Here is a 13,255-nt window from a genome sequence, read left to right as displayed (position 1 = left end):
CACTCTTTACTAACTTAGTTTTATTCAAAACTAACCATGTCAATTTTATAGAGTTTGAAGAGAAAAATCAAAAAGAGAAAAAATAGTCATATAATTTATTTATTTTTTAATTCTCGTCAATTTCAATGAGTTTTAAATGATATGATAAGACTAGATAACTCTATATTTTGTCATCTATTCGATAAAACCGATTTTATAGCGATCGAATTACATTTGAGATTCAATTTTCAAAACTATTAACGGTGTTAATAAATTTAGACACAAATTGCTAATAATATAATTGTCAAATGTACTAAAATATCACCAAGAAAATCACAAGAACATTTGCCCACCTCAACTCAGTCCTAAACAGGCTGATAGTAGCTGTGATTATCAAATATGTGTGACCTAACTATTAATCATAAAGATAAAACAGACCCAAAAGAACACTTGAAAATCAGGTAATATTCCCAAAAACAAAAGCTGTTATTTTCTTTGTTTCTTATAGGAAAAAAAATTTAAATAAAAAAAAAAAAGAAAAAGAGACTTTCCCGGAAAATTCTCTCAACCTTGGTGTTTAAAAAACATTGTTTCCCATTAATTTAAAAGCCAAACCTTAATAAAGACTGATTCAACAAAATTTACACACATTTATCCTAAAAATGCTCACCATCGATCCTCTTTCTTTCCTTATACCAAAAATCCAACCTGTTTCCTACCTTTTTCCACATTTTTTTCTCTAACAATCAATCTATCTTTCTCTATACATGCCTTTTTTTTTTGCCATCAAACTTAAAGACTTTTCTCTCCTTCATTAAGCCGCCGCCACCACCGCCACTTCTAACAACTCCACCTCCACCAACACCACCCCCCCGAAGTCCTCTCTCTTCGTTAGCTTAAATACGAATAATGGGCAACTGTTGCTCTCGTGGGGACTCTGGTGATGCTGCAGAAAATGAAAAAGGGGAGGCAGTAGCTAATAATACAAATGGCAGTGTTGCTAACAATGCTAACCAAGAAAACTCCACCACTCCTCCTCCTAAGTCAACTGCTCCAACTTCTCCTTCTCCGGCAGCTTCTCCTAAACCGGCCAAGGCTGCTCCTATAGGGCCGGTCTTAGGCCGCCCGATGGAGGAAGTAAAATCGGTTTACACCATTGGCAAAGAACTTGGTAGGGGGCAGTTTGGTGTTACACATTTGTGTACGCATAAGGCCACAGGCGAGCAGTTTGCATGCAAGACAATAGCCAAAAGAAAGCTTGTAAACAAGGAAGATGTGGAGGATGTTAAGAGGGAGGTTCAGATTATGCATCATTTAACAGGCCAGCCTAACATTGTGGAGCTCAAAGGAGCTTACGAGGATAAACATTCTGTTCATTTGGTGATGGAGTTGTGTGCCGGTGGAGAACTTTTCGACCGAATTATCGCTAAGGGTCATTACACAGAACGTGCTGCTGCTTCTTTGCTTAGGACTATTGTTCAAATTGTTCATACATGTCATTCCATGGGTGTTATTCATAGAGATCTCAAGCCTGAAAACTTCCTTTTGCTTAATAAAGACGAGAATTCCCCTCTCAAAGCTACAGATTTTGGCCTTTCAGTGTTCTACAAGCCAGGTATGTTGCTTTTTTACGATATTATATGTCAGCAACAACTCAGTGGTCAAATGTCTGTCTGTCTTTCCAAAAGTTTAAATCCAAGTTCTGTAAAAAGAAATTATGCATGGCAAATATTGCAGTTTGATGAAAAGGGTTCATAATCAAACTCATAGAAATGATATTCAAAAGGGAAAAAGAAAAATGTTGAAGTGATTACAAGCTCAACAAATATATTCCATGCCTTTTTGGGGTATATATATATATAATAAAGATGGGTTAATTTTATCCTTATGATCACAGGAGAGGTGTTCAAAGATATTGTTGGGAGTGCTTATTACATAGCACCTGAAGTGTTGAAGAGGAGATATGGACCAGAAGCAGATATATGGAGTGTTGGGGTCATGTTGTATATTCTTTTAAGTGGTGTTCCACCTTTTTGGGCTGGCAAGTCATTCTTTTCTTTTTTTCCAAACTTAAGAAACATGTTTTTAGTACCTATATTCTGAAAGTAAAACTTGAAAAATTGGTTGACAGAATCTGAACATGGGATATTCAATGCAATTTTACGTGGCCATGTTGATTTTACAAGTGATCCTTGGCCTCAAATTTCACCTCAAGCTAAGGATCTTGTCCGGAAAATGCTAAATTCAGACCCAAAACAGAGGTTGACAGCCATCCAGGTTCTAAGTAAGTCTGATTTTCTTGCATTTGAAGCTATCTATGAATTAAAAAGAAATTTAAAAAAGAAATCGATCGGCATGGATTCGACAGGCTTAAAACCTTTTCTCAAAGAACAAAAAGAGACAAAAAGAAGTGATTATTAAGAATTTTCTAATGAAGAGCAACTGGTTTTCTTCTTTTTTTTCTTTTTTTTTTTTCTTTAGGTCATCCATGGATCAAGGAGGATGGAGAAGCTCCTGATACTCCTCTTGACAATGCAGTATTGAGTAGGCTCAAACAATTCAAAGCAATGAATAATTTCAAGAAAGTTGCTTTAAGGGTACTAATCATTTAGACCTGAAAAATGCTAATTAAAACATTTCCTTTTACTTGAAGTTTGATCATCCTAATTTTCTCATGAAATGCAATGTAGGTTATTGCTGGCTGTCTATCAGAGGAAGAAATTATGGGATTGAAGGAAATGTTCAAGGGCATAGACACTGACAATAGTGGCACCATTACACTTGAAGAGCTGAAGCAAGGGCTTGCCAAGCAAGGGACAAAGCTATCCGAATACGAAGTCAAACAACTCATGGAAGCCGTAAGTTCTTACATTTTTTTTTTCTATAATCTTCTGCGCTACGAGACAGACACTCAATTCTTGAATAACTAAACCCAATATCTTTATTTTATAACATTCAAACAATCAAATAGCCTGTCAAGATTTAATTAAAGTTCAGGATAGTTCTTTCCTTTATAAACACCATATTAATTCTTTTCTTTGTTTGCTCTTATTTTCTACTCAAAAAAATAAAAAAACAGGCTGATGCAGATGGCAATGGAACCATAGACTATGATGAATTTATCACAGCAACGATGCATTTGAACAGAATGGACAGAGAAGAACATCTTTACACAGCCTTCCAGCATTTTGATAAAGATAATAGCGGGTAACAGAAATTAACTAACCAAATTCTTCTGAATCAGATACTAGTTCAGTTCACTATATACATATAAACACTAATTTTTTTATTATCTCTATATATGTTTATATTATCTGAATAGGTACATCACAACTGAAGAGCTGGAGCAAGCACTTCGTGAATATGGAATGCACGATGGGAGGGACATTAAGGAAATCATTTCTGAAGTTGACAGTGACCATGTAATTTCCAAAACAATAACAATAAACTTCTTCTTTCTTTTCTTTTTTTTTATTCAAGGGAGGATCAATAGGCATTGGACTACTTAACAGGAATAGCGTCTCCTTATACTCGTCATAAATTTAATCACAACACAAAGAAAGAGGAAAAAAATAAACACAACCATATAATGTGTATATAATGGACTAAATATTGGCATTTCACATTAATAAAGTGACAAGTTGTTCTTTTCAGGATGGAAGAATAAACTATGATGAATTTGTGGCAATGATGAGGAAAGGAAACCCAGAAGCAAACCCAAAGAAAAGGCGTGACACTGTATTTGTTTGATTTGTATTGAAAACACAAAGATCAGTTTACAAGTATGTTGGTGACCTTTTTACATTTGAAGTAGGTGGAGGCAGAGAAAAGAAAAGAAAAGAAGCTGTAGATCATGCACATATTAGAGAACCTGGACAACAAACTTGAACAAAAAAGAACAAAACAAAATCAAGAATGGAGGATTATTGTCTGCTTGAAGGGAGGGGATGTGGGTGAGATTTGTATAAGTAGAAACGTTATTGGTGGTGTTAACAAAAGGGTAGTTAAATTTGATGGGTGTTCTGTTGGCTACAGTTTAGTACTCTCCCTTGTGTGCTCATGTATTGATATTCTATAAGACAACTAATACTTAGGAGTTTAGCTACTTCTTATTGCACGTGTTGATCCAATTTAGAAGAACATATAAATACACTGCTACTGTTTAAAAAGAAGAAAATATATCCTCGTATACAAAAGAACGGATAGATAATTAATGCATATTCATTAATTTTATATAATTGAGTATGCATTAATCATCCAATGCCAAAATTATGTCTCAAACGGTTTCATTTCAAGAAGCAAAAAGAATTGCATCAGCTGAAACAAAAGACTCAATTAATGGCCAAAGTAGAGCTTCTTTATGAAAACCTGTTCAGAATCTGTAGCAAAAAAAAAAGGGCAAGTTGGTAGGCTACTGAATTTGCTAGTCTAGGAACAAAAAAGAAATAAACAAAAAGAATGAATAAATGAGCACTCCCCTAATTGTAATGATATGGACTGAACATATGCAAGAGTAACATCTTGATAAGTCTTGGCCTTCCCTTAAGAGCTTCCACATTTAACTTATCAATTTCATACTGAAACTGCATATGGTAAGGCCACTGCTTCTGCTAAAAGACATGGCACTGGTTCATGTAGAGTTTAAATTACTTAAATAAAAGAAAAATCTAAGATACCTCTTAATCTTTGACTAGACAAAAAAAATTGAATGTCAAGTTATTTGGAGAATAATTTGATTATTCAGGATTCCTATTTACTCTCATGTTCTCCTAGTTGGAGAAGACTCATCTTAGAGTCTTGTTCATCTTCATCTAATCTTCAAAGCATGGACAATTCTGCTACATTTTGATATTTATGCTAAATGTTTTTAAAATAAATGAAAATTTGTACTTGGATTACAGAAGTTTCTCTATCTCACCAATGAATTTACATGCCCGTTCATGCAGCCAAAAATGACAGTTTAAAGTACTACTTTGTTCCTCGTTCTGCTGGCGCACAACCATTGCCTCGGTGTTTCAATATCATCCTCTGAGATAGTAGGCACATGCCAACTACCATTTTCAGATTCCTGCATTTATACCACATACACCAAAGTCACTAACAAATCTTATATTTGATAAGTGAAGGAAGGTTTCCCGGATGAAAAATATGGAACCCGATTGCATTTTAGGCTCGCAAAAAAGCACTTCAGGCATCTGTCGTTCATAGATCAACAGTCAGTCAATTATCTCACCTGAATGACAATTGAATAAGGAGGAGGCATGTGTAGAGCAATTCCACTCCTTGAAACAGATAATCGAACCTGCAAGTTTTTACACAAAATGATGATTTTTTCACATACTGATTTCATGGAACCTGGATGTCAGTTAAATGCAGTTCATACAGTTTGCTTAGTTTGAATTAAATCACATCGTCAAGGAAGTCTAAATGCAATGAACTTTTGAAATACAAACAGAAATCAGACAAACATCATCTCATGTAAAATACATAATAGTCACTGAAATAGTAATGGAAAAAACATATCATTTTTAGAACTATTCATTCTAGGGGGAAAAAACATGCATGTGGTTTCGCTGTTGTTCTTTTTTTTTTTTTTTTCTTAACATAGCGAACCACGTATACTAATTTGTCGAGGAAAAAACCACACTTAAAGTCAATAATTGACCAAAACATGAGCATCTTTTTGTACTTTACCCTTCATTTTATGTAAAAATGAAATTGACTATAGTTAGTCGAGCATAAAATTCATTAAAGTCCGACTATATTTGAGTTTAATATGAGCTAAAGCAAAGCTCAAGAATAACATGAAATTCAGAAATTTCTAGAAGTTTGATATGTTAAATAGTTAAATGATTTTGAATTTGTTCATTCATTGAAGTAAACAAATTAAATCTAATATCACACAGTAACAGAAATTTGCATCTAAATTTGGAGTATTGCTATAGCCATATTATACGTCAAAATCCAAAACTCCCAACTTTATTTTAACTTTGATAAAGAAATTAATACCTATTTTGCAGGGGTTAAAATATATAGGCAAACTGTCACGACAGTTATCCTAATGCCAAGAACTATAAAGAACACTATAGAGGTCAAATTTTAATGATTGTGATGCGGCAACATAATCACTAGCAGAGTCTCTCTTGATGTAGATGATGAACAGACATAATTTGTGCTGGGATGAATAAATACAGAACTTTGGGCATGTTTAGGTCACCTTGGAAAAGAAATGAGAATGGGAATGTAAATCACCTCCACAACCCCTTCCAGAATTTAATTTTGAGATGATCAAACACAGAAAGATGTTTATAAGAACTGTAAGAAAGACTAAATATTCATCCACATAGTGTGAAGTGAGACAAATAAGAAAATTTCAGTAAGGTTTTGAAATCATTGTTCCATCATGAAAGGGGATGTAAAATATATCTTCAAGTCCAAAAGCAGCAGGAAGGCAAGCAGCAAGTAAGAAAGCAGGTATTAATACGACTAGTCCGAGAGCTAGCAAAGCAGGAAAGAGATTGATGAGTAGTTCTGAAAGCCAGGAAGCTGGTAATTCAAAAGTTTCAAGAAGTATTCCCAAGCAAATGATATAAGAATATCTTGATACATAAACAAAAGTCATGCCAGCTTATACGTCATGAAACTGACCTTAATTCATTCTATAGGGCCAGTCGCCTAGTTCTCTTCTCTGATATCTTCCAGTCAAGCTGTTTGACTTGACTCTGACCCCCTAGCACCGCTTGCTACCTCCACTTGTGCAGCCTACGCTTACAACCTTGCTCCTGCTTTCTTGACAACTGACAGGAATACCTAATCCGCTCCTTTTTTCTTCACTTTTCTTTTCTTAAACAGATGAAAAATTTCCCGCCTCACTGCCCATACAAGAAGTTCTGAACAGAAGAACTGACCTAAGCATGTCTATTCCTGGACTACAATCCTGTTCTAAGGTTGCCTATTCTAGCCCCTATTAAAATTAACCATCACCTTCATACAACTCATGTTTATCTACAGAAGAATTCAGCTAATCCTATAACATCACAAGTGGTTAAATATAATAAATCTCTTTCATCTATTTTCAGTTGTATGGAGGACACCAATAAATAATAGAATCTAATCATATAATGAAAGAATAGATAACTCGAAGTATGCAAATATTCTGCAGCTTATTGTTGTTCTCCCACTTGAAGAGGAAAATAAAGAGAGATAGGCAGACAGACAGACAGACAGACAGATAGATAGATAGATAGGTGTAAATAGATAAAGGTAGAAAAAGATAGGTGTAAATAGATAGATGATAGGTAAAAAAAGAAAGGTAATAACAGAGATAGAAAGAGGTGAGATCAGTGCTACTGATTGAAACAATATGCTTTTATAATTCCTTGTCGATATGTCCAATTGAGAACTATAAGAAAACAGCCTATCCGCTTGCTCGGCTCATGACTGAGATAACTCGAAAGAAAAAGTTAGCGAGAAACAAATTAATCAAGTCAGCTCAACAGAGGTAGCTAAGCTGGAGCTAGAGCTGGTCAATGTAGCTGGAGCTGAGCATTGAAGCTAGAGGAATCGGCTGGAAGCCACAAAGATCAGTTACAAGCCATTTCAGAAGTCAACAGTCAGTTAGGAGCTCAAATGCCAGCCCAGCAATTCTGTTGGCAATGCAATTGAAACTGATGAGTGAATAATTAGGCAATGCAATCGCAACTGATGAGTGAATAATTAGGCAAAGTGACCAAAATTACTTGCAGTGTCCAAAGATCAGTTTTGTTTGTTGATGAGAATTTGAACAACTGCTGAAATCTGAACTCTTAACTTTTTCTTCTCTTCCTCTTATCGCTCTTTGTCTCATCTCATTCAAACTAGCAGTTAATGTTAATTTCCTTCACTAAGACTCCGTCATCACAAGTTTTAACAGTCCACAAAAATAATAACAGATGATAACACGAAAAATAAAAGAATATCAGATCCACACTGAGTGAAAAAACAAGCGGAAGAAGCCCATGCATATGTGATTTCTGGGAATATCACCAGAAAATACAAGGAATTTTCATGTTTAATTCCGCACAAGGCTTTTCTCCAGTGCCATCCAATTTCATGACAAACACTTAATCACCGCAGGCAAACAGTTCTCCAAATGAGCAAAAAAATGGACCAAAAGAGTTCCAAATAGAAGAATTGTGCAATACCTGATGCTTTTCCTTCCATCTTGGAAAAAAGGAAGTTCCTAACAACTGGAACAGGTGGTCCCTCATTTCATCATTCGTCACCAATAAACAGTTACAGCTAACAGCTGCATATAACCAGTACCTGTAAATAAACATAGCAGAAAACAACCTTTTTAAGAAAAAGGCATTCAAAGTTGATTCGAGAACATCTGATTTCATAGGATATCATGGGCAAGCATAATGTCCTGTAATATTTGAGTCTCACATATTGCACGAAATAGATTGTATTAGCAAAATTTCATCCTCTATTTAATAGAAAAACCCTCAACTTAAACAACAAACCTGAATGAAAACATATAAATTTTCATTTCTAATACTTCCAGGAAAAATATTTCAAAGATAAATTCCAGCCAGAGTCGAACATTTTCAACTCTGTTCCCAGTGCAAAGCAAACACAGGTATCAGGTTCCATGTACTCAAGCACCATTTCGTTGTCTTATCAAGCCTATTGTTCTAATATAAGGCCCCTGTGTTATCGAACAGGAACAGGCATTGCCAACCCTTGCACTGAAGGAGACCACCAGCGACCAGATCTCATATACCATGCCCACCCTTCTTTTACCCTAAGGCACTAACCAACATATTAAAGGCCAATATTTTCGAATTGTAGAAGAAATAATTTTCTTTAACTAAAATGCCACGGTAAAACAAACACTAATCTGCTCTCTCCATACAAAGCCAAATTTGAGAAAAGCACCGTACTAGAACTATCTAACCACGATAGTATCTCACATTTCGCCATCTACAGAGATAAATAGCCAAGAACAAGAATTAGTTGAAAAAGAAAGGAACGAGGAGCTCATTTGACATAAGACAGTTTTTAAGGGGAAGAAATTATTTAAGCCTATTTGATAATAATTTGGTAGGAATTACATGGACTATTAGGCTGCAAAAAGGGGGTATGAACAGGGATCAAAGCTAAGAGAAGTAAATAAAGGTTTTGAAACTGTTGATAGTTTCTGGTCTGCCTATGAAGTATACCTGCAGACTGTAACTTGATGTCAATTTCAGTTTCCTTGACAGGAAGTAAGTTAAGGTTTGTATTATGATCACAAGTCCATAGCATGAAGAATAATAAACAAATTCCAGAATTCTACCTCTCTTTCTTGCTTTTACTCCAACTCAGCCCTCTTTTTCCTTTTCCTCATTCTTTAACTTTTGTAACTTTGTTCTCACAGTTTTCATAAATTTCTCCCTCACTGAAAGTCACTCAAGTCAGAATTCCATATCACATGAGAACAGGTCCTAGGGAATTTCGTGAAAGGGGTTTCATATCTAAATTAGATCAAAAAGTGCATGCAGCTTCACTTAGAAATCCTAGGTGTCATACACCAAAGTTCCCGTCAACATTCACAAAATCAAGAGGGATAGTTCTGGAAGTTATTACTTGTTGACATCCATCGGTAGAAAGAGCATTGTGAAACAAGTGCTCTTTGCTATTGAACTCATAACAGTTCTCTCAACTATAAGGATTTGGGTTTTCCTATACCATAGAAAACTAAAAGCATTAACACTTTCTAACCTGACAAGGATAAAAGAAAAAACAAGATTCAAAGAATGCGTCACTATAACAAACAGAGTTCATAAAATGCAAACTTACCAATCATCATTTGAACCAGTAGGAGTAGCATAAAGTGCACCAGACTTTTTCCAAAACTCTAGCAATTTCATGTTGTTAGGATTCTGAGCTGGACCTCCAGTTACACGACTTCTGTGCAAAATAATAAGAGGCAATCTCTTTGACGGGCTCATTTGACGTAACTTACTAACCACGGTATTCAGCTGCTTTCAAAAGGAAGCATTACAGTCCCATCCATGCATATAAATGTATGAAAACTAAAAAACGAACATTAAGCTTCGCAATTCCCTTACCTGTCGAAAGCTGAAATTCGTTTGGTTGATAAGACCCAAATTTGCTCCATCTATAACTGCATCAAATGGACCATGTTTCTGCAGCCACTCCTGAATGAATTCACCTCCTTAGTCAGTCAAGATATTACCGATATGTATCACTTGCCTGAACCATGAAGAAGTAGCAAGTATTGACTATTCACTACCATGGTCAGAAAATACCAAGAGGCTAGGAAGAATTAGTTTCTAAGATAAAGAAGGCTGCATCCATGCTGCAGGGACCACCATCTTGGTATCAATGTGGACCTTACAACATGGCAGCAACCATTGATGCTATGGAAACAGTCACAGCAAACAAGATTACAGGCCAGACCACTGGGTTACGACATGGAAAGGATCTTTTATAAATAAGAAAATAGTTCAAAAGTTTTGATGATACTTACAACTTCCACTTGCAGGCAATACAGACTTATAAGACTTAAAGAAAGAGAAAAAGCAGAAAAGAACTAACAGTGAATTGATATACTCATGTCCATGCTTTCTTGAATGCATTCACCTTAGACATAAGGAGCTGTTGTATTACCTGGAACCGGACAAAGTCAGCTTTAACCTCTCTTTGGCAAGCCAAGTTAGTTAATGAGGTAGCAAAGTTTTCAGTCTCACTTGGATCTATATCTATACAAACAAGTTTCTCACTACAAGAATTACAAACAGCCTTCGCATCAATTTGAGTCCTCACAACTCTCCATTGTCCACTGCCCAACCACCCTTGCCCATGCCAACCTCCACCTCCCCTGACAACTCCTTCCCTTACTTTGCTCACATCCCACTTCTCCTCTCCAATTTTAGAAGCATCCTCAGACTTGAACCATGCCTCAATAATATCAATAGTTGTTTCTGTAACTTGCCTGACAGTAGCTCGCAATCGATGCAGCATTTCATACACCTTATCTGCTCTCTTTATATCAACACTAAGTTTTAAGAGAGCAGAAAGCTCAGGCTCTTCAGGCATCACCCCAGATTCAGCCATGTGTGCATCAACTGCATAAGCTCTATCAGCCATCCCCTTCTTACAAAATCCAAATAAGGCCGGTCCGTAGGAACGCAGTTTTGGCAGGATATCAAAACATTTCATCTGCTTAATCAGATCAAAGGCCATCTCGGGGTCTTCCATTGCAATAGCCAGCCTTGCAGCATTTGTAAAAGTAGCTTCATTTGGAGGAACTTTATCAATAACCATCTGTTGAAAGATCTCAAAACCCCTTTTGAACTGCATATTAGAGGCTTTTTCATTGGCCCCATTTCCACCCAATTCAACCGAAGAACCAGAAGAGCACAAATAGAGCAACACATTGTAGTGGTGTTGGTTAAGCTGTACCCCATTAATTCGTGCCTCATCATACAAGCGAAGAGCTTCAACAAGATTACCATGCTTTGAGCAATTATCTATCTTCGATCTGAGTACTCCCTCAGGTGATTCTTGGCGTGCTTTCTTCTTTGCCTTGTTGGAAACTTTTTTTGCAGCCAGAGCAGAGGACTCGTGAATCTGCGGCTTTGCAGAAAGTGCAGAGCTGCAAAATTGGACTCTTCTCTCCATACAAAAACGGGAGGCTTGAATATTACAAACAGGTTTGGGAAATACATAATAATGGTAATGGAGAAAAGGACGACGGATTGAATGGAAATTATTTTGAAAACTTGAAAAGAATGGAATTTTGGTAAAAAATGAGAATAGAGGAGAGGCTCTATTTAAAGAGGGAGCAAACGAGCTTCCACGCAGCATTGCTAACAATATTCTTATCCCTTTCCAGTCTTGTTCAGAAAAGCACAAATTATAACTGTGACCAATCAAATTATACACTCAGTTAACTATCAAAAGCAAGCCAGAATTCTCTTTCTAACTAAAGAGATTGGATAAAAAATTTCATTACTAAGTTTTTGCTGATAAATTTTGGTAACAGTATCAGCAAATAGCAATTCAATCTTATTAAAGAATGGCAACAACATCAGCAACTACTAGAAAGCAAATTTAAAAAAGAAAACTACCTATATGTTATCCGAAACTGACGTCCTCACTGCCACCGCCGCCGTCGCCCCCGTCAAACATATTGCAGTACAGCGGTGCCGTTTTCGTTTCATAGAAACGCAAATCCTAGCAAATTGTCATTTGTTCACAAATTGCTTATTGAGTTATAATTATAAGGTTTTGGTAGCTATTCAGTAAACTGAAGCCGACGGAAGCTAGAGAAGATGTGACTGATTATTGCTATCAACCCGATATCTGACCCGGGATCCGATGATCAACCCATCAATTTTGGGTATAAACCGACCCGATCCTGGGTTTGTCTCTAGATTGAAGAAGTTGATTTCTTTTATATCTGATAATTAATTAAATTCTAAATTTTATATTTTCTGGTAATTTTAAATAATTATTTTAAAATCTAAAAATAATTATTTTTATTTTTAATTTATTATTATTATTAGAGGCTTAATTAAAAAGCTAAAGAAAAGTTTAGGGGTTAATTGGAATTTCTGCAAGACGAAATTGCTAGTAATTAAAATAGTTGAGAGACCAAATGGTACTGAAGAAAAATTCAGGGGCTAAATGCTGATAAGGAAAGAAAGGAAAAGAAAGAAGAAAAGAAGGAGGAGAGAGTCGGCGTCGGGGGGAGAAGAGAAGGAGGGAGAGTGGGCTGAAAGTGAAGAAAAAAAAAAGGGGAGAGTTGATAAGGTCCGGTCGGTAGCCACTTTTTGTGGCAATCGACTCCTCTCGGTCTTGGCTTTGTTTTTGCGGCGGCAGTGTCGACTGTGGCGGTGGAGAGAGAAAGTAGGGGCAGTCGGCGTTTTCTGGTTTTTTCGGCGAGCTTCGGCTGATCGGAGGACGTATCCCGACTCTCCTTAGCTCAAGCTTCACAATGGCATCGTTTTCGTGGCGATCGGACTTCGTTTGCAAATCGACGGCCGAGATCGTCCGCAAATCTCTTCGGATGATCGGGGTTCGGATCAGAAAATCGAAAGCCGAGATCGTCATCAGCGCGTCATTTCGAGTCCGATTGTATGTTCGGATCATCGATCGAACTCCGGCGGCTGGAGGCGAGTCGACCAAGAAATCAAGCGTCTCGGTAATTTTTCTCTGGCCCGTTGATTTTAGAATTCTTTGGTTTATTATATGCTTATTGATTTGTGTTGAGTATTAGATAATA

The 13,255-nt window shown here is 36.4% G+C and overlaps 2 protein-coding genes across 5 annotated transcripts; one reads left to right on the top strand and one right to left on the bottom strand.

The window, feature by feature from the left end:
- The first annotated feature begins 250 nt into the window (after positions 1–250).
- Positions 251–4,084, top strand: LOC8258234 (calcium-dependent protein kinase 17). Its single transcript, XM_002526016.4, has 8 exons — positions 251–1,594; positions 1,877–2,020; positions 2,111–2,263; positions 2,461–2,576; positions 2,670–2,837; positions 3,059–3,186; positions 3,302–3,401; positions 3,634–4,084. Exons 1-8 carry the CDS (start codon positions 889–891, stop codon positions 3,727–3,729), a joined length of 1,611 nt encoding a protein of 536 aa, XP_002526062.1. The 5' UTR covers positions 251–888; the 3' UTR covers positions 3,730–4,084.
- A 60-nt stretch (positions 4,085–4,144) lies between these two features.
- Positions 4,145–12,404, bottom strand: LOC8258233 (proteinaceous RNase P 1, chloroplastic/mitochondrial). Of its 4 annotated transcripts, XM_048373985.1 has the most exons (8): positions 12,099–12,403; positions 10,636–11,890; positions 10,074–10,163; positions 9,802–9,983; positions 8,163–8,283; positions 5,213–5,281; positions 4,898–5,047; positions 4,145–4,358 (listed from the first exon to the last, which is right to left on the bottom strand). In XM_048373985.1, exons 2-7 carry the CDS (start codon positions 11,833–11,835, stop codon positions 4,940–4,942), a joined length of 1,770 nt encoding a protein of 589 aa, XP_048229942.1. In that variant the 5' UTR covers positions 11,836–11,890; positions 12,099–12,403; the 3' UTR covers positions 4,145–4,358; positions 4,898–4,939. The 4 variants fall into 4 exon arrangements, 3 of the variants coding, with proteins under 3 accessions (XP_048229942.1, XP_002526061.2, XP_048229946.1); XM_002526015.4 differs by lacking the exon at positions 4,145–4,358 and having other exon boundaries at positions 4,635–5,047; XR_007215845.1 differs by lacking the exons at positions 4,145–4,358; positions 4,898–5,047; positions 5,213–5,281 and adding exons at positions 7,327–7,625; positions 7,719–7,835 and having other exon boundaries at positions 12,099–12,404.
- Positions 12,405–13,255: the final 851 nt, after the last annotated feature.

This window comes from Ricinus communis, chromosome 1 (assembly GCF_019578655.1).
Source record: "Ricinus communis isolate WT05 ecotype wild-type chromosome 1, ASM1957865v1, whole genome shotgun sequence".
In the NCBI taxonomy this organism is placed as follows: domain Eukaryota; kingdom Viridiplantae; phylum Streptophyta; class Magnoliopsida; order Malpighiales; family Euphorbiaceae; genus Ricinus; species Ricinus communis.
This window is presented reverse-complemented; position numbering and strand designations above follow the sequence as displayed.